The sequence below is a fragment of the Baudoinia panamericana genome (genome assembly GCF_000338955.1).
Source record: "Baudoinia panamericana UAMH 10762 unplaced genomic scaffold BAUCOscaffold_13, whole genome shotgun sequence".
Classification (NCBI taxonomy): Eukaryota; Fungi; Ascomycota; class Dothideomycetes; order Mycosphaerellales; family Teratosphaeriaceae; genus Baudoinia; species Baudoinia panamericana.
The window spans coordinates 107276-131376 of NW_006911269.1; the positions used below are offsets into that span (position 1 = coordinate 107276).

The 24101-nt window shown below is 54.4% G+C and overlaps 8 protein-coding genes across 8 annotated transcripts; 4 read left to right on the forward strand and 4 right to left on the reverse strand.

Moving 5' to 3' along the window:
* Nucleotides 1-1589: 1589 nt before the first annotated feature.
* BAUCODRAFT_275423 (uncharacterized protein) lies at nucleotides 1590-2084 on the reverse strand. The gene has a single exon (XM_007682388.1). It carries the CDS (start codon nucleotides 2073-2075, stop codon nucleotides 1776-1778), a length of 300 nt encoding a protein of 99 aa, XP_007680578.1. The 5' UTR covers nucleotides 2076-2084; the 3' UTR covers nucleotides 1590-1775.
* A 1609-nt stretch (nucleotides 2085-3693) lies between these two features.
* On the forward strand, nucleotides 3694-4983 carry BAUCODRAFT_275454 (uncharacterized protein). Its single transcript, XM_007682389.1, has 6 exons — nucleotides 3694-3941; nucleotides 3990-4254; nucleotides 4302-4332; nucleotides 4513-4650; nucleotides 4717-4815; nucleotides 4864-4983. The coding sequence occupies exons 1-5, from the start codon at nucleotides 3854-3856 to the stop codon at nucleotides 4744-4746; spliced, it is 552 nt and encodes a 183-aa protein (XP_007680579.1). The 5' UTR covers nucleotides 3694-3853; the 3' UTR covers nucleotides 4747-4815; nucleotides 4864-4983.
* On the forward strand, nucleotides 4932-7599 carry BAUCODRAFT_38098 (uncharacterized protein). The gene is made up of 7 exons (XM_007682144.1): nucleotides 4932-5390; nucleotides 5450-5478; nucleotides 5527-5574; nucleotides 5627-6868; nucleotides 6922-6984; nucleotides 7042-7098; nucleotides 7150-7599. Exons 1-7 carry the CDS (start codon nucleotides 5346-5348, stop codon nucleotides 7247-7249), a joined length of 1584 nt encoding a protein of 527 aa, XP_007680334.1. The 5' UTR covers nucleotides 4932-5345; the 3' UTR covers nucleotides 7250-7599.
* A 13-nt stretch (nucleotides 7600-7612) lies between these two features.
* On the reverse strand, nucleotides 7613-9238 carry BAUCODRAFT_134006 (uncharacterized protein; the record flags this gene model as incomplete). The annotated part of the gene is made up of 1 exon (XM_007682390.1): nucleotides 7613-9238. One exon carries the CDS (start codon nucleotides 9236-9238, stop codon nucleotides 7613-7615), a length of 1626 nt encoding a protein of 541 aa, XP_007680580.1.
* A 187-nt stretch (nucleotides 9239-9425) lies between these two features.
* Nucleotides 9426-11378, reverse strand: BAUCODRAFT_38102 (uncharacterized protein). The gene has a single exon (XM_007682145.1). It carries the CDS (start codon nucleotides 11284-11286, stop codon nucleotides 9673-9675), a length of 1614 nt encoding a protein of 537 aa, XP_007680335.1. The 5' UTR covers nucleotides 11287-11378; the 3' UTR covers nucleotides 9426-9672.
* Nucleotides 11379-12193: 815 nt separating this feature from the next.
* On the reverse strand, nucleotides 12194-17998 carry BAUCODRAFT_38104 (uncharacterized protein). The gene has a single exon (XM_007682146.1). It carries the CDS (start codon nucleotides 17910-17912, stop codon nucleotides 12558-12560), a length of 5355 nt encoding a protein of 1784 aa, XP_007680336.1. The 5' UTR covers nucleotides 17913-17998; the 3' UTR covers nucleotides 12194-12557.
* Nucleotides 17999-18168: 170 nt separating this feature from the next.
* On the forward strand, nucleotides 18169-21621 carry BAUCODRAFT_38105 (uncharacterized protein). Its single transcript, XM_007682147.1, has one exon. The coding sequence runs from the start codon at nucleotides 18217-18219 to the stop codon at nucleotides 21385-21387; it is 3171 nt and encodes a 1056-aa protein (XP_007680337.1). The 5' UTR covers nucleotides 18169-18216; the 3' UTR covers nucleotides 21388-21621.
* Nucleotides 21615-23178, forward strand: BAUCODRAFT_96766 (uncharacterized protein; the record flags this gene model as incomplete). Its single annotated transcript, XM_007682391.1, has 3 exons — nucleotides 21615-22558; nucleotides 22612-22959; nucleotides 23005-23178. Coding segments are annotated over exons 1-3 (1287 nt in total), but the record flags the coding sequence as incomplete, so codon positions are not given.
* Nucleotides 23179-24101: the final 923 nt, after the last annotated feature.

Below are 24101 nucleotides of genomic sequence, written 5' to 3' on the forward strand. Positions count from 1 at the left end.
TCAGCCGAAGGCACCTACGGCAAGCTTGAGACCTGGCAGATGTTGTGAAAGAGCGGGCGGGCGATTGATCGCAGCCTTCGGTGCCGAACGGCGGTGTAGGGATGGCAGGAACAAAGATTGCTTCGATTGAACAAAGGCGTGTCGGCAGCCTCGACCTCGCACGAGGTTTCTTTGCGCTCTATCGTCCAGCAACACGTAAATGCAGCAGCAGAGAACAATCGCAGGTTGGCTTTCTACGTTCCACTTCCGCCACTAGTGCTTCACGTGCCCGGTTGCAATTCTCATATCGTTGCCCCCGATGCACACGATGAGAGCAAGGTCCGCAGATCAAGGCTTGACGCTGCAGAATACTCTCCAGGCTCGTAGGTATCCAGTCAGACCGAGAACCAATCCGTGTATTATTACTTCGTGGTCGCCAAGCGCGTCGCAAGCTGTCACAGCGCATTTCCGCACCACGACCAAAGGATATACGGCGAGCACGCTTGATATAGAAGATTCGAATGGCTGAGAAGCACCCAAAGAGTATGACCTCTGAACCATCGAACTTATTCGGGGTCCCCTGCAGTCGAGTGGCTGGCGCCTACCAGTCTACGCTATGACACCAGCACGAGAGCCTGATGCGAAGAAATCGCCAGCGTGGGGCATACGGGATGGTTGTCGTCAGAAGCCTGAGCAGATAACTCTCAGCGGCCTCAGGTCAGCCGTAGTAACTGATGCCGGATGGTGACAGTAGAGCCAGAATCCTATCCGTGAGGACGTCGGTTAGGAGCAACGATGGCAATCCTCCAGATGCAGCAGATGCTTAACGCGAGATCGCAACAGCGATCCCACTCCCACGGATGATCTGTCTGGGCTTCATCGGTCACAGGCGCCGATCCCGTGCTCTCTGTCAAACGCAGAGTGACTGCCCTGAAGTCCGAGTTCTGGTCAAGCGGGTAACAAAAAGCACTCAACGGAATCTAGGGCAGGTGATTCCAGCGGATTCAGGGACTGCTCGCGTACCAATAGTGTGGACCATGCCATAACAGACACCGCCAGCCAAAGCGAGCTGCCACCTGCATGAGCTGAGGACATGAGTTATCGACTCGCAGAGACTGGGCAAGCCGGAGCTCCCCGAGCTGTCCACACTGTCACTATATTGGCCACGATGTGGACTGGCGTCCTCGGGTGTCGGACTTTGCGTGAGACGGCGTCATGTCCTCATTGCTGTCCTGCGGTAGGGTGTGAAATACTCGTATACAGATGGTCGGTGAGGATAAGGTTGTCGGTACATACTGGGCCACATATGCTGCGCGGTCAATCACTTCGTGGATTCGAGAAGGATAAAAGGTCCAACCTCGGGGTGAGCTGCATACCGTTGCTTATATGCTACGCAGCATTGGACATACTAATGGCCCGCTAGCATGACGGCGTTGTATTACGCGACTCAGCCTTGTGAATTTCTCCGAGGGAATCCTAGAGCACCAGGTCAGTTTGGAGGTGCGCTGTGGTCATGAAGCATTCTTCTCATCCAGGAAGCTTGTGCGGCAGCTGACGGGCACTACCTGGAATTTTGGCACAGGATCATACGCATTATATGCGGCAGTGGCATGGATATCTTTTTGTTCCACCTAGCAAAGTAGTCAAACAACTCGCAAAGGAGGACGGGCTCTTTCTCCGACAAAAGCCTACGGGTAGTCTTGCAAAGCCGATTGTGCCGCCAATCAGCAACCTTTCATCATAAGGATGGCCTTGCTTTCGAGGTCAACGAGCAAGCCAGCATCATAGTCTCAGCACTAAGCAGGATTTCGTAGTGCACCATTACATTGTATTCCGGCCTTCTCAATCCAACGCATGCCTACTATGGCGTTAAAGGTCGCAGAACAGCACCTGTTCAAGGTTGAAAGGTGTCGTGCTATTCCCAACAACTTTCGCATCCGAGCGAATGGGCTGTCAGACATGCTCTGACCCTTCTGCAGCGCCTCATGTTTCACTCTCCTTCGTGCTTTTACGTGCAATATTGTACCGCACGAGCGGCCGAATCGCGAGGTAAAGAACCCGCTGTGTGTTGAGCTTGCATGCTCTAGAGACAGCATGAACGCATGGATTACAGCAGGGCATGCGAGAAGGCGAAAGGAGCATTGTACGGTTACGGATGCGGTCAACAGGTTGATGCCTTAGGGTTGGTTCTAGAGTTAGAGGCACGACAAGTGGACCACACGAACTTGTCTATGCTCTCTGCTCACTAGCTGGCCATTAACAACCTTGTGACAAGCACCCTGCACCGTCCACGTCTATATCGCCACCATGTACACCTGCAGTCTGCTCTGCCCTGTGCTCCATGTTAGCTGATGTCAGGAATGACCTTCCACCACGGACAACTCGACAGCCCATACGCCGTCACCCAACCGCATGTCTTGCACAGCAGTAACAGTACCTATTGAGCAACGCTAGTCCAGGCCGACAAGTGTTGGATCTCCTCTCTGCACGCCTGAGCAGCATAGACGGGGCGCACCGCGAGCCTTGAGCATGCTGAGCGTCCGCCCTGCCGTGCAACTTGCCAAGCAGAGCCTTTTCCGAGGCTTCATTCTCGTCCACGACACCGTCAACTGTAGCCAGAAATACGTGCCCTCAACTGTGTTCGACAACGGTGGCTTTTGCTCTCCACGTTTCTTCAGACTCCAGTACGTGACAACGGTCTGAAGCCCCGCCGACTGTGAGAGGCGATTCGGCCGTACCGCCACCGCGAGAGCGTTTCCGGCAATGAACATTTGCAATGCGACGGGTAATTTTGCATGGTCGGATCAGGTGCGCGATTGCTGAGCCTACGCAATATGTTGTTGCTCGAGTTTTCCTTCGGCACCCGCCCCAGCAGGCTACAATCTAAACATGCTTTCCGTGTGTCTTCCAAATCCCAGTGCTGCTGAATCTAATGCGATGACCTTCAGGTCCAATATGTCACCCATATGCTGTAGCTCGTGTCGGAGGTACCTGCATCAGGGCCATGCTCAACTGACGCTGCAGTGACTGGAGCACCCCAAAGGTTTGCTAAAGCGATCCGTGATCCAATATCGAGACGGCACATCACGCTTGGCGAAAGCTTTCATACGGTACCATATCGCCTTGAGCTGTTTAACCGTTGCTTATACAGAGTACGAACTTAGCAGACATCAGTTTACGACGGCCAATTGTAAGGCGAAGAGAGAAAGGTTTCGACGTGGTATCCATACGACCTGCAAGCGACCCACAACACGGAAGGTCACTCGCCACCGCCCGACGACATAGTTGCTGGCCCGTACAGCCTGACCGCTATTGATCAAGCAGTGTACAAAATTCGCAAGATGCATAACTTTCCGGATGATTACGCAATATCATTCCAATTGGTTTGCATGGGCCGCCGCGGACACTTACAAGCTGCAAAGCAGCGGCCAGATGCCACTCGTCTCGGCACCCATCCGTTTGACCCAATGCGGAGTCACATTGAGATCCGCATAGTATGCTGTGAAGCTCACGCTTCCCGTAATCATTGTACTGAACGCTATTCTGGCCTGTAAGGTCTTCCTACTTACCTTGGATTTACGCACGGTAACTCTCCGCAACAACGCTTTTGGGACTGGATGGCACAAGCATGGGCTGCTTTATCGGGCACACGATGCGCGATGCCGTGAAGCGTCGTCCCGCAGCTGCACTTCGTTATCGTTGCGACGTGGAAGACAACACAACCGTTGCCATCGTCTCTGATGTATATTAATCCAAAGGTAGGCGCTCGATTCTTTCACATGTCTCTCCCTGGATATGAGCTAGCACGGAACTCGTACGTTCTGAACACTCGTTATACTTCGGAGTCAGCAACTTCCTGTCATTCGCTTTCATCATGTTGTCATTGACGAAGCTGTTGACGATATGCCTTACACTCGGGCAAGGCCCTGTCGAGCGCGCTTCACGATCAGTGGATCCATCACGTAAACAAGGAGAGCCTGCTGATGAGATACATCCGCTGACGCAGCCAGCGTGTATCGTTGCCGATAGCATTCGACTCTCGCTCCGTGACCCAGCGTTCGCCGCCGAGTGGATTAAGCGTTGCGCACCATCTGAGTTGCTTGAGCAGGCTTTGGGGAAGCGTGAGCCGGATCTTGTTGGCTACGGTCCGTCCTCGACAACGACAACGGCCACGCCGGCCAAGAGTGAAACCGTGAGCAGCAAAGTGACTTCCTCCTCTCCGCCGAAATCTGCAATGTCCTCGTCGTTAGCCTCGGTCTCTGACAGTAGCTCTAAGTATGCAGTCGTCCATCTATGGCTTTACTGGCGCTGACGAGTCTAAGGACCTCTTCCTCCACCTCGAGCCCCTCGACTGTCAGTACTACCAGCTTCTCATCAACTCCGAAACAAAGCAGCAGCAGTTCTTTCATCACGACCACAACCACATATTTAGCCACCACGTCTTCAGCCACCACCTCATCAGCTAAGCCGTCCAGCAGCACGTCGAAGTACGTGATGCGTACTAAAGCCGGGATGTCGCTGACAGTCCAGGAGATCTCCTACTACCGCAAGCTCGTCGATGCGCAGTTCAAAGCAGACTACGACCTTGGCCAGCGAGACAAGCTCATCAACAAGATCGCTAGCTGCTTCGTCGCTCAGCACTCCCTCTGGCATCTCTACGCACACTACATCGTCAGCCAGCAGGACCACTTCTTCGACATTATCGTCAACCACTTCGTCGCTCACCACTCCCTCTAGCAGCTCTCCATACACTACGTCGTCAGCTAGCACGACAAGCTCACCAAAGAAATTGTCAGCTTCTTCGCCGCTCAGCTCTCCCTCAAGCAGCTCGAGCAAGTACGTAATGGGTAAATGACTACAAGAGAGCTATGCTGATCTGCGAAGGACGTCCTTCTCCACTGCCAGAACGAGCAGCTCCTCCGCCAAGTCTTTCTCCACTTCCGCAACGTCGCCTTCGTCAAGGTGCGTTATGCCAGCCTTAGCCCTCTGTGCTTGACTTACAAATCTGGCAATGCACCGGCTACCCAACTCGCGACCTTTACGCCGTTCTGGCGTCTGGTTTTCGCTTTCAGATAAGACACCTATCGTGCCCAGCTTCCCAGCCTGCCATGGGCTCCCCCCGACCTGCTCTGAATGTTTGTGCAACTGGCATATCCAGCGACGGCTGATTCAAGGCTAGTTCCACTCCATTTACATCCAAGCCCAACTCATCGACATCGCTATCGGCATCGAAGAAGTGAGTACATCTCTGAGCTTCCTGGCTTGCTCTTGATTCTCCGGAGGGGCTCGTGTACATACTGCCGCGATGCATTACCGCCTCGGCACTCTCCGCAGCCTTTAACTCTCACCTGGGTAACGGACTTAGGATGTATGCGATATTGCACATGCTTCCCGAAGCATTGTCATCAGCTATATGTCTCCATCAGTCTCTTATTCTACTGTATGGCATTTGCTGACATAGATGCTTCACAGGGCTTCTTCGGTTGCTACCACGTCGAAGTAAGATGCCATGAACACCGTTGTTCTGCTACTTCTGACACCCCGTAGAAAGACTTCATTAACTTCCGCCTCCACGGCGAGCATTACGCCGTACAAGTGCGCGACCACCGCTGGACTGCCGCTTACGCCAGGTGCTAATCGTGAATAGGCCATCCACGAGCGGCACGAGCATTGCAAAGAGCTCAGGTACAACAAGTAGTAGCACGAGAAGTTCGAGTTCGACGAGCGATACGGCGAAGAGCTTCAGCTCGAGCAGCAGCCTCCAGGGCTCTAGTACGACGTCCCCCAGCGTCAAGACTTCCAGCACAACAGGCAGCAGCCTCAAGTCCTCCAGTACCACGTCCATCGCCAGAAGTTCATCTTCAAGCACAAGTACCAGCGCCGTAAAGGGCTCCGCAACGTCAAGTACCGCCAAGACCACAAGCGCCGTCAAGACCTCAAGCACCGTCAAGACCTCAAGTACCGTCAAGACCTCAAGTACAACGAGCAGCAAGCCGTCAAGTATGTCGTCAACCTCGAGCATGACGAGCAGCCACTCCTCGGCATCAACCACTCATAGCACATCGACCACAACCAAGTCCAGCTCGTCCCTGTCCAGCCAACACAGCTCAACGATGTCAAGCACACCTAGCTCAACGAAACTGGCCAAATCTAGCTCGTCGACGTTCAGCATCCACTCTTCCGTGTCAAGCACATCGAGCTCAACGGAAATAGCCCAATCTAGCTCGTTGACCGCCAGCACTCACTCCTCGACGTCAAGCATATCGAGCTTGACGCAATCAGCCAAATCTATCTTATCGACGTTCACCACCCACTTCTCTGCGTCAAGTACGAATAGCCTGTCGAAACCAGCCAAATCAAGCTCGTCGGCCTCTAGCACTCACTCCACGGCGTCAAGCATATCGAGCTTGACGTTGTCGGCCAGGTCTACGTCGTCACTGTCGGCCACACGAGGCTCGACGGTCTCAAGCTCATCGAGTTCAACGCAATCGGCCAAGTCTAGCTCTTTATCATCTAGTACAGGCAGCTCGACGGTCTCAAGTACATCTAGTTCAACGAAATCAGCCAAGTCTAGCTCGTCATCGTCAAGCACACACAGTTCGCTGACGACAAGCAAATCAACTTCCTCGCATACCAGCACACAGTCCACAAAGAACACACCGTCATCTTCTAGCACCCACTCAACCCTGAGCACCTACATATCGTCATCCGCGCAACCGACAACAAGCAAGGAGAAGAAGACATCGTCCTCAACTACCAGATCGACAACAAGCACTACCTCTCCCCAGCGCTCAAGCTCTTCTTTGTCATCAACTCCAACCGCGTCGTCCACCAGCAAGGAGAAGAAATCTTCATCGACAAGCACGAGCACGGCATCGCAGAAATCATCGTGAGTTCCACCAACGCCTAATGTATCGGGCAACGTGCTGAGTGACTGCGCAGGACGTTAAGTAGCTCAAGCAAGACTTCGTACACTACCACGCCTAGCACCTCGGAGAAGACGAAGTGAGGCCTCTCTACCCTTGTATCGATATTTTCGTTTGCTAACGCGGACTTCGGTAGAATCTCTAGCACATCGCAAGCTTCCACGACGCCTTCATTGACCAGCCAAAAGACGAGGTATGGCCGGCCAATCGTTTCGTACTCTGAGCATGACTGACGACATTGTAGACCAACCAGCCTGACCACAATGACTCCATCTACCTCCACAAGCAGTAGCTGCAAGTGCACCAAAACGGTTACGGTGACCATGGCAGCGTACAGGTTCTAGGCTATGACGACTTAGCACCAGAATACATGTTGCAGCACACTCCGCTGTCGGTATGATTGTAGTCAGCGGTCATACTCCAAGTATTTTCTTTGTCAATCAGACTGGCTGTGCGGTAAGGTCGCACTAGAATGGCCTCTTCGGAAGGCGCGTACATTTGCGATTCGCGGCAATAGTGTAATGAACGTGGCGGGGCTATTGGAAGTACATGCTATGAGATTGGAGATTTCCGATGTTGTTGGTTTCGAGTCACGACTCGAGGTGTATTTTACATAGCTTGTGACGCCATGTTCATTGAGCGCAACGCACCAAATTAAAAGTGTATCATAACAGACCATCCCAACAGACGCCGGTCCAAAAGCCGCGCTAGAAGATTTGGCTGTCGTCCAGAGGATCTCTCTCTGGTTCAGTGACCGCCGCTGCTCGCTTTCCACGGAATGTGTCGTCCAACGCAACGGTGTGGTCCTCCTCGTCTGCTTTGTTCGCCTCGAGGTCCACCATCTCTGTGTATGAAGGTTCCGTCTTCGGTGGCAACATTTTCCGCCCAGATAGTACGTCAAGCAACGAATCCTCGCTCACGCCGTCTTCGTAGGCTTCCGCGCCTACGCTCACAATTGGGCTTGGTGCGCGATCCGTAAGCGAGTCGCGCCCCTCTGGGTATACCACACGAAACGCAGACCTCGTGGCGGCCAGTATGGCTATCTTGTCTTCCGCCGAAGGAACTAGCCAGGACAATGTTGCGGTACCTGGTAGCGACACTGGCACAAACGCAGGGGCACTGAATGCGGTAACGTCAAACAAATAGGCAAAGCCTTCGCCGCAGTCCAGCATAACCACGTCCGGCTTGGTAGGATGCCATAGCATCTTACGTACGTTGCCATGCTGAAGGACCACCGCATGCGCCGATAACGTAGCCATACTCCAGATCCAGACTGTACTAAGCATACGCTCATCTCGCGATGCAAGGTAGCTGCCATCGCAGCTGAAGCAGGCCTCTGCCACGCCAAGATCTGAGGGCTCATCACTGGGTTTCGATCGAGACAGTGGCGGAGATACCGGCTGTGGTGCAAGAGAGTACGATCGTTCACCTGCTGCTGACAGAGCTTCTCGCCATATCAACGCTCTCTGCTCCGGTGCGAGGAGGCTCTGATCGATCGTACTGGCATGCTCTACAACGGCTACCGCTGCGAACGTGCGTGCACTCAGCAGGACGATCGTTCCATCGTATCGCGACAAGCCCACCATGCGAGAGTCACCAGACCATATCAATGACTTCACACCAAGAGTGAATGACTCAGTCCGCGGCGTTGGCGAAATTGAGCGGAACAGATGACCGTCAGCGGTGTAGAAATGTACACTTGGGTTTGCAGTAGGCGTGTCCAAAATAGCGAGCCATCTGCCGTCTGGTGACCAGGATACTGACTGCGCGTCTATAGTAGGCAGCTTCACAGATGGCAGACTTTGCTCTTGATTCGGAAAATGCAAGGTCAAAATGTCTTCGGCGGTCGACCTTGACAGCATGGCGACTGACCTTGTGGGTTCGCGGCCCGGAACGGGAGGTCGTTGTTGCCAGTTGCTGCCATTGCATGTTGATTTGAGATCTCCATAATCGATACCCTTGCCTGTCGACAGATTCCACAACTTTGCTCTACCAAACTCCCAAATCGTTAGAATGGTGTCCGTGTTGATGAACGCAGCGGAGACGAAACGGCCAAGGCCGCCGCTGCCATTATCTATGCGGACTCGGTAGTTCTGGTCGCCAAAGCATAGTACCTCAATACGCTTGCTAGAGAGTAGTGCAATTCTATCGCTGTCAGCAGACCAACTGAACGCAGTGATGTCCTTCGGCGGGATCGTCGTGTTCAAGGTTTTTGATCGCTCCGGCTGTGCGGCGTGAATCAAGCGCACTTTCCCGTTCGCAATACCGGCTATATATCGCGCGCATGGCGACAGCGTAGTCACTGAAGCCTCTACCCGCTCTGACGCCTCCATTCTATATCTTCTCGCGGTTCGTGCTGCGTAAGTGCTGGTACATGTACATAAACATGTAAACATCGCATTTGCGGGGCAACGAAGCATTACTAAGCGGGAATCACGAGAAGAAGAGTCACAAGCGCCGCAAGTCTGTTAAGCGCATCGACTTCGATAATTGAGCAGACAGTCCAACATTGCATGTGCTAGATACCTCATGGGCACGATACGACCCGTGTGATGGCGAACTCCAACGGAAACAGCAGGCCATAGTGCAAGCGTGCTTAGCGTGGTTAAATTGTTTCAGCTGTTTGTGGGTAATCAGTCGCCGAATGGCCGTAAAGCCACATACTTTGGTATACTACGTCCAGCATAACCATCTCGAACAAGGCATATGCCATACACAACGCCGAGCACCACGCCTGCTAAACAGAGTCGCCCAGAATGTAACCACATCACTCTTGTCCAGCGACTATTCCATGAAGATGCAGCTCAGGCTCCAACAATGCATTTAGCCTCTCCACATCGTCCTCGGCTGCTTGCTCACCTCCGCCTGGGTCGATCTCTACGAATGGACTTCCTGTTGCGCTGCTTGTGGGCTGCTCGGTCAAGCCACTCGTGTACTCCACTGAGCCCGCAGTGACCGCCATGGTCAACGTGTCATTGGCCTGCCAAGGACCAGCCATCTGCGTGGGCAGTGTCGCCAGTTTCGTTATCCCTGTAAGGCTTCGTACACCCAAGCAGAATGCAAACATGGCTAAGAAGAAAATTGTTGCGTTTCGACGATCTTTCGCAAGCAGGAAGACGTAGTTGCGAAGCAGGATAGTGATTGGGATCTCCGCCCGGCGGTATATTTGAGGCAGCTCGGTGGGTAGGACCTTCTTCGGAGTCTTGCTATCATCCGATGATGACGTTGGTCGTGACGGCTCAGTTGTTGACGGACTCTCTACGTCGGCAAATCCCTCTGCTGCGAACGGGCCATTCTGCTCGACATGCGTCGTATCTTCGTACGTACGGATGTCAAGCTCTCGTCGCAGCTCATCGCTAACCCATGGTAGAATCTCAACATCGACGCTCTCCATCTCATCCCACGCAGCTGCCCAAGCTCCCGCACCCAGAAGCCCGTTCGCAGCGTAGACCTTGATGCTCCATTTCCGCCCGCTCTCGCCTGCGCCGTGCTGAGACTCTCCGAGTGGCTGCTGGCAGGTGGCACAGAGATTCTCATCGCTGTCCACGCAGGAACCGTCCACGCTAGATCCCAAGCCGGAGTCGCTACCTTCTCCACTCGAAAAGGAATCCGATCGAAAATGACCGCACTTGGTGATTCGTTCCGAACGCAACTCGAGTGCTTCCAGCAGACGCTCTTCAAGCAGGTCGTACTCCGCGTGTGGATGTGGGATAAGCAGGCCGCGCTGCAGCAGAGTATCTGTCACCTTAGTCCGCAATAGCTGCAATCTCTGGGCAATATCCGCTGGTAGCAAGTCATGCACGGCTCCCCTGCTCCATGGGAACGTGGTGGGTAACAACGTGATATGGAGTAGCACAAGCGGGTAGTTCTTCGCCTCGGCTGCATCTTCTCCATCGTGGGCGAATGTCCTTCTCGGCAGAGGGCTTCCGTGTGCTCGGGCTGAGCGAGCCGAACGTGGTGTGCCGCTTCTCGAACTAGTATGTCGCACTACGGAATGGCGTGGGCTTCGGAACGGCGGTGGCGAGCTCAGCTGCAAACGCCGTACAGATTCCGGTCGTCTGAATGAAGGCCGTATGACAGGCGGCTTGTAAGGCTTGACGTCGTCACGATTGGATCTTGGGAAAGAAGAGATCGAAGTCTGGGTCAGGAATGACGCTCGTCTAGCTCCGTCGTCTGCATTGTTGGTCTCTTTGTGTGAGAACACATCGTCCTCGTCTGTCTCGACCGCGCGTCGATCTATGCGTTGCTCTGTGTCGAGTGTGTCAATATCGTACGCAGAGTTCACTGCTTCCTCGAAGCTCGGGTGTTGGAATGTGTCTGGCGTAGGAATGCCAGCGTCCTCATGGATAGTGAACGATTGAGATTTGCTCAGACGAGCCATGTGCGAACGGTATACGCCTGCTGCAACGTCTACGTTGATCTTCCCAACATTTGCAACGTCACCTGGCATCCACCAGATGGACAACGTCTTCTGCAATTACCCGGAGTCGCCCACTGACGGAGTGGAGTAGAGAGTTTATGTTTACGGTTCGATCGTCACAGCAACGCTGCGCCACCCGCGGCCCAATGGCTTCCAGTCCCCAGTCACGATGAACGGAGTCGCGCTCCGTCGTGCATGTCATTCTGCAGGTACCACATGACCAATTTCCCACTTGCGCCTTGACAAACTGCTACGTTTCCTCCCCAAACATCCCTTCTACCTTCCCACCGCAAACATGGCAGAACGCCTCGTTCACGCAGCAGCCGACACCATGAAGAACGCTACCGTCCTGGCCGCAGCAGTCCACCCCTACTACCCTCTCGATGCCACAATCATAGGCTGGGCAGCGAATGAATGGAGCGTACCTGCTCTCCTCTCAATCTTCTTCGGCGTTTGCGGTGTCCTGTTCACCTCCACCTACTTCGTGACCAAGCGCATCCAGCCTGGTCTGACTACCGGCGAACTCCTCACCACCATGTGGTTCGTCCTTTCCGGCTCCATTCACCTCTTCTTCGAAGGCTACTACGCCGCCAATTTCACGAACCTAGGAAGCAAGCAGACATTGATAGGACAAATGTGGAAAGAATACGCCTTCTCGGACTCGCGGTATCTCACGCAAAACAGCTTCGTGCTGTGCATGGAGACGGTGACAGCGGTGTGCTGGGGCCCAGGGTGCTTGGCTGTGGCTGCCATGATTGTGCTGCGACATCCCTTACGCTACCCTATCCAGATGATCGTGTCTATGGGACAGTTCTATGGAGATGCGCTGTACTATGCGACCAGTATCTTCGACCACTACATCACGGGTGTAACGTACAGCCGGCCGGAGACCTTCTATTACTGGTTCTACTTCGTGGGCATGAACGCCTTCTGGATTGCCATCCCTGGATGTAAGTATCATTTGGTCTTCTCAACCGGTCGCGAACGTTGTACTGACTGTGAATGGCAGACCTGATCTACCAAAGCACAGTCGAGTCCGCCAAGGCTGTCGCACGTGTGCAGCAAATCGACGCATCGAAGAAGGCGTCATAATGGCTCGTCCAAAAGCTATAGTACCCGGAGCGACCGGGTTAATGTATATTACTGAAGCGTTCAGCATTGCGCCTGGCGCATATCAGTCATGGGTCGCTCCTATCTCGATCACATAATCATCATTTCCAAGGCATTGATGTTTATTGCAGCATGCCTTCCAGGCTCTCGCCCGTAACCTCCTCAATCTGTCTGACCCACCTCAAAGTCTCCCTCTCGACATGCTCATCATCGTCTTCCTGCAATTCACTAATGAATGGCAGCATCTCTGGCAACAAAGCCAGCCAGTCCAAGTTGAGACGCTCCGTGATTCCACGCTCGCACTTAACCGCCGCCAATCGCACTTCTGCGGCTTCGTGACGCATGTATTGCATGATTTGCGTATTCATGACCTTGTGGTGGTCTGGCGATGCTGCAGCCGCGGCAAAATCAGTGATGGTAGGAATCACGTGCTCCGTCACGCGGATGAACTTGGCTTTGGTGAGCATCTTCAACAGAGGTGAAGCGATGCCGTCGAAATGCGAGGGCGATTGCCAGAAGTCCTGCTCGTCATGTTGGAAGCTGCTGGATATCGTTCGGAGAACCTCGGTAAGTAGGCTGAGCTCGCGGGCGTTGTTGGGTGACACGACGTCTAGTACGTTCGCGGCGGGTTCGATCAAGTAGCTTGCATAATTTGTGACCAATTCTTTTAGCCGGTCGAAGAATTGGAATGCGAAGCTGAAAAGACTTGTCAGGCGCAATGTACGGCCTTCGTAATCCTTCTTCGGCAAGCCTGTGGTGGCCCATTCGATGAAGCGGACAAAGAATGGCCTGAACACGCTGTCGTCGAGCTTAAGCACGACATTAATGGTCACTGCATCGACCAGTGGGTACACATCGCTGTAGTCAGCATCGTCGGGAACGTGTACCGCCTTCGTCCGGCGCAAATCGAACGCCTTGAGCAAGATGCTGAACAAGGGCTGCGCGTTCGCTTTCAGCTCGCCTTTAGGGTGTCGCTGAACGCTGCGCAAGATATGGAGATGCTGTACGGCCGCCGCTGCGCCAAGGTTCGTGATGCCTTCGAAGGTCGAGTCAATAGTACTGATGAGCGTGTCCAGTCGAATTTTCCCAGCTATCAGTGAACAGAATTGTTTCGCGGCAGCCACATCGCCGTCATGCTTCTGAGGATGCACTAAAGCTTGACCGGCAAGATGTAGCGCACGCTCTAGGTCCGAGAACATCCATGGCAGATGGTCAAGCACTGCATTAGCGAATGAGAAGACGGCGCTTTGAAGTTGATGGTTGAGTCTCGGAGCTTCCTGCGCCTCGGACAAGTAGTCCAGCGTTCTCGACAGAACAGTCGGTAGCAGCGGGATGAACCCATCACCAAGCACATCAACCATAGAAGCGAGGCAAAGTATCGAGATAATTCGAAGGGAAGCGTCTTGGGCCCCTAACGCAGCGTCTCCGGCCACGGACTCCGCAGCTTGCAATACAGCATCTCGGTCGAGCTTGCCGTACTTGTCAACAATTTGGTCGATGCACGCAACGGCGGCGTGGCGCACATCGATGGGCTGGCCCTGTGTAACGAAAACGCAGCAATTGGGTAACACTTCAAGGAATGTGCGCTGTAGCGCTACATCGCCACGTTTCGCTTGCACGACTCGCGCTTCGAGCGCGCGGAAGACCTGCTGCCTTGTCTCGTCAGAGCCTGTCTGCATGAGTTGTGCGCTTGACTCGATGAAGTCTTTCGTTGGTGTCAAACCGAGCAACGACGACAGCATTGATGCAGCCGCGTCACCCAGAACCATGTTTGACGCCAGGTCTCGGGAGAGCTGCATCGTTTGATCAAGCAGCTGCGAGTATATTGTTCGCAGCGTTTCGGCAGCATCGGCGGAGCTTGCGAACTCTTTCGCGACTCGTTTGCGCAAGCCGACATCTTCCATTAGTTCACCGAGGCTCTGGAGGAGATGGTCGACGGACTGTTCCACTTGCTCTGCGCTCTTCTCGCCAAGGGCAAGCACGATGTCGGACAGTGTTCGTTTGGGCTTCAAAGCGTCGCGAACAAGATCGAGGAATTGCTGAAGAGCTCGGACTTGCGTGGCAACTGAAAAGTGTGCCATAAGACTGCCGACAAATGGTAGTACACGCTCGTCCGTCGGGTATCGCTCTATCAGCATCGCCGCAATCGCGAACAACGCTTCGTCGGGGCCGAGCGTTTGCACAAGATGTCGAAACAACGCGTCACGGCGATGAAGCGGAATATGCTCGAATGCGGCCGTAAAGCTGAGCAATAGCTCTGACGCGCCGCTGATGAGATCCTTTCCGCGCTTTCTCAAGGACGCAGCCAGCGGCGGTACTATCCGCGAGACAGTCTGATCCGTGACATGCGCCGAAAAGTCGTCGCTTTGCCGTAGTAATGTAGTACTCATGAAGGTGAAAAGGGGCATAACGCTATGCAAGACCAAATCGGGCGCCCAAGTGGCCAGGCTTGAGATGAGCAGAAGAGCGGTGTTGTGAAGTTGAGCGCTAGAGGTCGTCCTTACGGTCTCCACTATAAGGTCTGCTCGGATGACGGCGCGGTCAATGTTCGCAGCATCTGCGTTAGTCCTCATGCCGTTTACGACCGACAGAAGGCAGCCCAAAAGCAGAGCCTGCAGGTAGATCAACTGCGAGCCGAGCAGTGTCTTGAAATGATGCAGCTCCCCAAGCATGTGAAACAGGGCTTTCAGCAACTGCGGGTGCCTCTCCGGCTTCGCTCCTTCGACGAGCTCGAGCACAACTGTAACCCGCCTTAGAGCAGCGTTGACCCTGGCCAGATCGGGTTTCCGTGTTTGCTCTTGGTCCGCCTTGCTTATCCGCTGCTTCTTGGCCGATGAAGGTTCGTCTTGCAGGTCAAAAGCACTTGGCAGAGTCTGGAGTAGATGCACAAGGACGCTTGACGGATACTGTAGGTTGCGCAGAGTCTCGAGTGCATTACCCTGCTCATCCGAGTCACCAGCCGCCAATTCTAGGAGCCAATCAACAAGTGCGCATTGTGATGGTGGATTCATCGAATGCCATAGGTGACGCAGACGCTCGAAGGCGAGTGCTCTGAGCTCAACTTGACTGTTAGTATCGCCAACCGCAATGCTTTGCAAAGTGCTGACTTCCTCCGCACTACGATAAGAGAGGCTTTCCATCACAAGGTGGTCAAGATCCTGCTTCTGTAAAGCTTCCGCAGCACACGATTTGCGAAGCTTGTCGGCGTCTTGCGCGACCCACGCTTTGACAAAAGGAATTAGAACACTCTTTCGTGCATCACTTGCAGGCTTGCCGACTTTGTTGAGCACTTCCAACAGCTTGCTCTTCACTTGCAGCACAGGCGTGGCCGCAACATGGCCAGCGAGCCATGTACATAGCTCAACCCGGAGTGACAGTTTCATCGCTTTGTGCTGTTTCCCATCATTGGCTGGAGTAATGGTGTCTGAACCCTTCAAAGATTCGGTCAGGCTTCTGCCAATGTATTCGCTATCAAGGGCGCAGTCTTCGAGTACAGGTAGGATGGCTAAATCCAAGAATGTTTCTGCATCCTTGGCCGATAGATGTTGGACTGGTTCGCTTCCTAAGCCATACACATTCTGGCGACTTCGCTTCTGCGTCTTCGCACTAGGGCCAGCTTTGATTGCATCGTACATCTTTCGGACCAGTCCACAGACTTCACCCGCCAACTTTCGAACCTCGGGCGAACCGTCGGATAAGCCGATGATCAAATATGGCAAAAGATCTTGTATGTCAACGGAGAATCGATCGGGTCCAGCCTTAACGAACGTTGACGTTCCTGCAACTACATGTTGCAGTGCTGACACCCGTGCAGCCGCTTGTGTGCTCGAAGTCCAGACTCGCGCGAGAAACCAGAAGTAACTAGGAATTCCAGAGTCAGATTTCTGGTTCAGAGGTGGAAATTTGAACAGCGGTGAACTATTGTCTGCGGAGCAGGCGCCCTGGAGCCAAGGAAGGTAGACCTCGTAGATATGATTATTGTGAGGATCGAGCAAGGATAGATGGTCAGGATCCAGCTCAGGGAGGCCGCTGAAGGAAGGGCCGTCAGAAGATGCGTCATCGTCGACTGCCATTCTGACAGAACTAGCGCCAGTCATGCCTTTCTCTGCAGCGTCATCAACCGATGATTCGACAAGTAGCTGCAACGACAACTCTCTCAAATCCACGCCGATTCGTTCCGCAGCTTGCTGCAACAGGCGCTGATGGCTGTCTGAACGTCCTATATGCTCGAGTAGATTAACTGTACTCTGACGTCCTTGCGGCTCGGATTCCGCTAGTCCCGCTACCAGTGATTCGAACAAAGCCAGAGTATGTGCTTCACTGAGCATACTATCAAGAAGGCTGCGAAGTAGCTCTACGCGTTCGTCCACAGCGATACTAGCGCTTGATGCGGACAGATTGAGCGCAAGACCAAGAGCAAGCTTGCCAGTGCGGTAGCGATGTGACAAAGCCTGCAACCTCTGCAGCCAATTGTCAAGGCTGAGAAGCGCGCGTGAGACCGATTCGGGGAGTAGAACACTTTCTTTCTCCTCGGAGATGATAGCGAGGCACACCATGCCATCCTCAGCAGTCTGCGGAGTCCAGACGCCTGCGATGGCTTCCATAATGGCGTCGAGCACTCTGTCCTCGAGCGATGCCTTGGTCACGAGAATGGTCATGATCATGCAGCAGGCCAGGTAAAGCTCTGGCACGCCTTTGATGCTGATGGCGGACTGCAAGACTGGAAGCACCCGAAGCAATAGGTCTTCTTCGCGCTGTTTCCGGATGGCTTCTCGGCCAGATCTGCTCGAATCAATCATACCGTTGACCGCTTGGGCCGTTATGCTTGCCCAAAAGCCTAACAAGACAGCTGAATGGTGGCCCACTTTCGCAACACTCAGCACGTACTGACTTAATGCAGCAAAAAATCCCTGGTTGCTAATTGCGGCTGAGAGGACTGCATGTCGTGGCGGACTTTGCAAGGAGGCCACATAGGGCTGGAGGAACCGGAAGATGGGTGGTAAAGTGTCCGGGAGGATTGACAGGAGTGTCGGGAAGATGTGAGATGAATGGTAGGGTAGAAACGTCAAGAGGACGGTCTCCGTGTTGTAATCCTGCACTCTGAATCTCCGGACGAGCCACTCTACTGCCTTCATGGCCGGCTTGAGCAGTAGTCTGCTTCCCACCAGACCAAGGAAGCCTTCAATCGTCTTGTCCAAGTCTTTGTTCTCCTTCGCTGTCATCTGCGTTCGATCCTCATTCTTGCTCTGTTCGCTGAAGATGTTGCGTGAGAAAGCAGTGAACCTGGCGTCCAGCATGCATAGCTCGTCAAAGCCCTCAATACAGATCTGGTATATCGTGTCGAAGCCTTGCGACGCAGCTTCTCGAGACTCGAACAGGAGTGACTTGCTGTGGCGCGCCTTTTGCGCCTTCAAGTCGAGCTGATGAGTGCTGTTGGCGGCGATTGCAGCCAGCTGCTGCTGAAGTGCGGTCGCCATGATGTTGTCTTCCAGTATCAGTCCCGATCCATTGCCTTAAACTTCCATGTCAACTGCGACGTGCAGCGAAAGCTTCGTCACACGAGGGACGGATGAAGTTAACCGATCAATCACTTCAAAAAGTTCGCCAAGATTTCGCTGCAAGCCTTGACCAATCGTACCGCGCGCTTTGCGGCGAAGAACCGGAAGTCCTCCATTTACACTATCGATGGCTCCGGGGGTTTCGTTTGTGCTCTTCACATGTACGTATTCTTCTCTCATTCCGGTATTGACTGGTACTTGCTGACCATGAGGTGCAGAAACAATGTCACAAGTCCCCAAATTTGGCAGCTTCCGGCCAAAGGGTACTAAAACTGGCGACGACCAGCAGCATAGAGCCCCAGAGCAGGCAGAGTCCGGCTCTGAGGGCCATCAGCCACACGACGAACTTTCTGCGCGCAAAACGTCTAATTCACGATCGTTAGCAAAGCACAGTGACCGCCTTTCGAAATCAAATCATAGCTATCATCATCGCCACAGAGAGAGACCGCAGTCTGCGTCTTCATCAAGCCACCTTTTAGTATCTCAGAGTCTGAATGTCGATTCGGGAGAAGTTTTTACCGACAAGCATTTCATCGTTGACACCCGTGGAGATGCGAAGAACGCCGAGTACGGCAGTCTCCACCGCTATAGTGTCCCTACATACCATCGCATTGGCTACGGCCGACTGGTAGGTGCGCCGCCTGCTGCCAAGCTTGACCGTGAGCAGAGTAGTACGACACAAGCAGTCTTGACGATTGATCGTCAAAATCAGACGGACCGTCCTTTGAGGTCTCGGAGCTTGACATTCCCGCGAGAACGCCGTATCCACGTTGTTGCACGAGATGGTTCTGATACCGATATCGAGCTTCAAGCCGACTACATCACGCTGTCGCAAGCGCTTCTCAAGAGAAAGCGAGGCTCAGAGTCACCAGATGCAAGTGTCGAAGCGGTCAGTTACCGCTCAATCTATGGTAAGGCTACTACTCGGAGCGAAGTATCCGACAACCATGATCTGAGCGACCTCTCGGAGCTTGAAGGCGAGAGTCGCACTACTCAGGCAGAGTCGCAAGCACGCGAAGAGCATACGGCTTTGCTCAGGCGCACGAAGGACAACCCAGCTGATGCCAATACTTGGTTTGCATTGATCGACCATCAGGTCTCCGTAGTAAAGCCTGGTCGTGTTGACGAACCACTGACAGCCGGTGAGCGTCGTACTCTTGCCGAGATCCGCTTGACGATACACGAACAAGCTCTTAAGCACTGCAAGGACTTGTCCGAACGTGAGAAGCTATTGCTAGGCATGCTTGAGCACGGTCGCATAGTCTGGGATGCCGCTAAGCTGGAAACGAAGTGGAACGAAGCATTCCGACAGTGCCCAACAAGCGTCCAGCTATGGTTGAGGTATCTCGATCATGTGCAAACCGCGCAAACAAACTTCCGCTTCGACACTGTCAAAGCTGCATACATTCGCTGTCTTGACAGCTTGCGCGACGTCAAACCGATAGCCGCAATAGACGCAGATGATAAACCCGGCGTCGCCAGGTTTCACGTTCTGCTTCGACTTACTTGCTTCCTCCGCGATGCTGGTCACGATGAGCAGGCCTTCGCGCTGTGGCAGGCGATACTGGAGTACCACTTCTTCAAACCGCCTGACGTGCGGGACAGAGAGATAGAATTAGGACTGCTCGAGGCGTTCTGGGAGGCGGATGTTCCCCGCATAGGAGAAGAAGGTGCGCGTGGATGGAAAGAGTACGCCATGACCCGGTACAAGACCGCTCGCAAGCCTTCCAGCGGCGTTGAATGTTCTCCACCCAGCAGTGACCCGCTTCGAGGCTTCATTGACGCCGAGACCGCAAGCCTCAGCAAGGTGCACCTGCCTGCTGCCACGAATGAAGACGATAGCACAGATGATCCGTTCAAGTATGTGATGTTCTCTGACCTGGAGCCTGTATTGCGGCCCGGACTGCATGATTTGCCGTCGCCAGCCGTCGTAGATGCTTTTCTGGCCTTCATGCAGCTTCCACCTATAGCGTATACGAAGGAGCACGCTTGGCACATCGACCAGTTCGTACGAACGAGCGCCAACACTAACAAGTCATCGGTAATCAACGAGTTGTTCACGTCATACTCGTTGTTCGAACGCGCATTCGAGGACTGCCCTTCGCTTGTTGATCCAGAGAAAGTCCAGTTTGTGGAGAGGGTCTTGGAGGCGTTAATCGTGGCACAGCCGGAGAACGACACTCTTACAGAATATTATATTGCTTACAAACTCCACGCCCAACCCAAGGAAGCAGTCAAGTTGTGCAAAAGGCTACTGAAACAGAGACCTTCCAGTCTGCGTTTATATAATGCTTACGCACTGGTCGAGGTGAAGCTCGGCTGCATGGAGAAGGCAGCACGAGTATGGTCTGCAGCACTTAAGATGAGCATCAGTCTAGGCGTCGACGGCAAAGATGAAGCCGTTCGATTGTGGCACTGTTGGGTTATGAGTCGAAAGCACCAGCTTACGGACGAGAAAGGAGCGTTGCAATGCTTGCTTGCGGTGTGCGAAGATTTACCGGGCGACGTCGCCATCGAACCCGACAATGGAATGGACATGGAGATTCCCGCCGCTCAGAAGCTGAGAGCTAGGCAGCACTTCGAAGCTGCATGGGAACGTCTCGCGCACAAACGCAAGCTCGAACTCGCTGTTCTTACCGCCGAATGCCATATTTGCTACACTTACCTCATAGGCGGTCACTCGATTGAAGCGGCCGTGAACTTGACAGGGAAATACAGCGACCGCTTGAGTAGAGCGAATGCACCGCAAACCGCACACGCACTCCTACTCCAAGCACAAGCACGCCTAATCCAACACCACATCAAGCGACACCGACCCTACCGCCCCGCACTCCTGCGTTCGGTGCTCGAGGAGAGCGTCCGCTCGTTCCCACATGATAGCCTACTACTCTACGGCTATATCCGCAACGAAGCGCACTTCCGCCTCCAGGACCGCATCCGCCTTTCACTTCGCGAAGATCTGCTGACCGGTCGTGATGCGAGTATAGTCGGCTGCTCTATTGCGATCAATGAAGAAGTGCGACGGTTCCGTGAGCAGACGGTGGGTGCGACGCAGAATGCTGTGCGTGCTCTCTTCACGCGCGCGCTGGTGTCTCCGGATAGCGGAGTCAAGCATTCAATCGTGTTGTGGACGGCGTGGTTCGAGTTTGAGCTTTCATTGTGTGAGGAGTCTACGGGGGGTAATGGGCAAGAACAGGCATTGAGGAGAGCCAAGCAAGTGTTTCTGGATGGGGTACGCTGTTTGCCGTGGTACAAGGGGTGGATTGTGAGGGGGATGCGGGCTTTTGCGGTGAAGGGCTGGATGACTGATGATGAGTTACGGCAATTGTATGATGTGTTGATGGAGAGGGAGCTGCGGGTAAGGACGTCGACTGAGATGCTTGATGAGATATGACCATCGCTAGCGTCTGTTCGTTCAGACCACCTATCGTGGCATACGACGAAATGCTGTGATCTCTATGCTTACGCTGGGCTATGGCTTCATGGACAAGCAACCAACGATCAACACTGATGTACGACGACGTCACCGTGCATTCGCTCGCGCGTCTGGGGCGCGTGCTTGAAAGCTGGTGACGCCACACTGTCGCAAACCAGCCACAGCTTTATTCGCAGGCGTTTGCACCAAGACTGAAGCGTTCATTGTTCCCCTCACCACAACTTCACTTCCACCACGAACACCTTCCCTTCTCCACATTCATTCCAACGGCGCCAAGCAAGGTGCAGTGACGGATATTTGGCGGTAGTGGCCGCATCATCATCCCTCGCCCCGGTTGCTTCCACCCGCATACCAAGCCATTACCATGTCGGGACCGCAGATCTACCTCACTCTCCCACCGGTGGAGACGTGGAAGATCATCCCCGCCAACCTTCCCCCAGCCCTCCCTCCCCCCGTGACAGAAGGCAGCTTCCGCTCCCCCTTCGGCATCGACAAGGACCTCTACAATGCCGCGCTCGAGCCGTGGGTGCCCTTCCTCTTCGCCGGCGCATACCTGCTCGTCGTCATCGCGCTGAACGCGTACAACAAGTCGCGCGATGGCAAGGCGTGGTGGATCGCGAGACAGGCGCCGTTTCAGTGGTTCGTCGTCGCGCATAATGTCGCCCTTGCCATCTACTCCGCTGCGACGTGTGTGGCCATGTACAATGCCATTGCGCATACCTGGCCGGGCTTCGTCGGCAACCCGAACGGCTTGGCGGGTGTCGCGGATGCGCTGTGCAAGTTGCACGGTCCGCGCGGTCTCGGTGACGCGACGACCTTCAACACGACGATCAACATCTGGGAGGTGAAGAACACGGCGATCCATCTAGGCTACGATGGCAACCCGGACCCGACGGATGTAGGCAGGTTGTGGAACGAAGGGCTGGCATTCTGGGGCTGGCTGTTCTACGTCAGCAAGTTCTACGAGGTCATCGATACGCTCATCGTGCTGGCCAAGGGCAAGCGCAGCCAACTGCTCCAGACGTACCACCACGCCGGCGCAATGCTGTGTATGTGGGCCGGCATTCGCTACATGAGCCCGCCGATTTGGATGTTTGTCTTCATCAACAGTGGCATCCACGCCATGATGGTATGTCAAAGCAAGCTTCGTATGACATCGTCGTAATCACTGACAGTCTGTAGTACACCTACTTCACAGCTTCCGCCCTCGGCTACAAAGTCCCCAACTCCGTCAAGCGCACAATCACGACTTTACAAATCGCACAAATCCTCTTCGGCGCAACATATGCCGCAGCCCACCTCTTCATAGCCTACGACATCCCCATCTCCACCCCCTACCAAGTCGCATCCACCGTCCAACGCGCCGTCTCCAGCATCAGCTCTGCCGCCTCAGTCGTGAGCTCCACCGCCACAGAAGCCGCCTCAACCGTTTCAACCCTCATCGAATCCCCCTCCGCAATCGCCACAATGGGCACTCTAATCAAGAAGCTCCTCCTCCGCGCCGCGGGCGAAGAAGGCCTCGCCGAGCGTGTCCGCGGCCGCGACTCTATGGGCGAACTCCTGCCCATCCCAGAGAAAGTCCAAGAGAAGATCGAAGAGTACGAGCAGGCCTTCGAAACGCGCTACCACACCTCTTGGACCAAAACAAACTGCATCGACACCTCCGGCGAAGCCTTCGCCATCTACCTCAACCTCCTCTACCTCGCCCCACTAGCCTGGCTCTTCCTCCGCTTCTTCGTGCGCGCGTACACTCGACGCGACCGCCCGCGTAACATCCAGCAAGCGGCGAAGCAAATTGCTGACTCGAGTTTCGAGGCCCAAAAGCGCGCGCAGAAAGCTGTGGACGAGAGCGCGGAGAAGGTGGAGAAGGATGTGCAAAAGCATGGGCCCGAATTTGCGGAGAAAGTGCGTACGGAGCTGAGTGGGTTGCATGAGCAGTTACGTAAAGATGTGGAGGAGATGAAGCAGGGGAAGTTTAAGGGGAGTCGGAGGGTTAGTGAAATGGCGGAGAGCTTTGAGAAGCAGGGAAAGGCGGTTGTGGAGAAGGTGAGGGAGGAGGGGAGGAAGGTCGTTAATGGGGGTGGAAGTGCGAGTGGGAGTCCGTCCAAGAAGAGGGAGGAGAGGGTAAGTGAGGAGGCGCAAGAGGAGGATGCGGGCGGGAAGCAGCAAGGTGGCCACTCGGGTAGGCAGGGCGAGCAGCAGCAACCTGAGCAGTCGAGTACAGGTGGCGGGAAGCAGGAGGGTGAGAGCAACAAAGACGCACAGAAGGAGGAGAAGCAGGCGAGCGAGAAGAGCGACCAGCGGACCACTCAGCCGGAAGAGAAGCAAGGCGAAGACAAGGAGAACCAACCACCCTCAACCCAGCCGCAATCCGACGCCAAGCATGACGAGCAGCAATCGAAGGGCAACGGCGACCAGCCCGGCAGCGGCGCCAACAACGAACCTGAAGAGAAGCAAGACGCAAACATGGCCGACTCCCAAGCCATGCGACCTGGCGCCACCGAGGAACAGGATCCCGAGAACCCCACGGCAGCTGACCGATCGAACGCGCCTTCCAACGCGCAATCGAAGCACGACGAAGAAGGCGACAGCAAAGACACAGACGCCATGGGTCAAAGCGGCTCCATCATCGATATGACTCGTGAGCGTGCAAATGAGGCTATGCCCTCTGA

Coding starts and splice junctions, on each gene's coding strand:
- BAUCODRAFT_275423 (XM_007682388.1), bottom strand. CDS start 2,075: ATGCTGTCTCTAGAGCATGCAAGCTCAACACACAGCGGGTTCTTTACC.
- BAUCODRAFT_275454 (XM_007682389.1), top strand. CDS start 3,854: ATGTTGTCATTGACGAAGCTGTTGACGATATGCCTTACACTCGGGCAA. Junction 3,942..3,989: donor ACGATCAGTGGATCCATCAC/GTAAACAAGGAG, acceptor TGACGCAGCCAG/CGTGTATCGTTGCCGATAGC. Junction 4,255..4,301: donor GTCTCTGACAGTAGCTCTAA/GTATGCAGTCGT, acceptor GACGAGTCTAAG/GACCTCTTCCTCCACCTCGA.
- BAUCODRAFT_38098 (XM_007682144.1), top strand. CDS start 5,346: ATGTATGCGATATTGCACATGCTTCCCGAAGCATTGTCATCAGCT. Junction 6,985..7,041: donor AGCACCTCGGAGAAGACGAA/GTGAGGCCTCTC, acceptor GGACTTCGGTAG/AATCTCTAGCACATCGCAAG. Junction 7,099..7,149: donor TTGACCAGCCAAAAGACGAG/GTATGGCCGGCC, acceptor ACGACATTGTAG/ACCAACCAGCCTGACCACAA.
- BAUCODRAFT_38102 (XM_007682145.1), bottom strand. CDS start 11,286: ATGGCTCGTCTGAGCAAATCTCAATCGTTCACTATCCATGAGGACGCT.
- BAUCODRAFT_38104 (XM_007682146.1), bottom strand. CDS start 17,912: ATGGCGACCGCACTTCAGCAGCAGCTGGCTGCAATCGCCGCCAACAGC.
- BAUCODRAFT_38105 (XM_007682147.1), top strand. CDS start 18,217: ATGTCACAAGTCCCCAAATTTGGCAGCTTCCGGCCAAAGGGTACTAAA.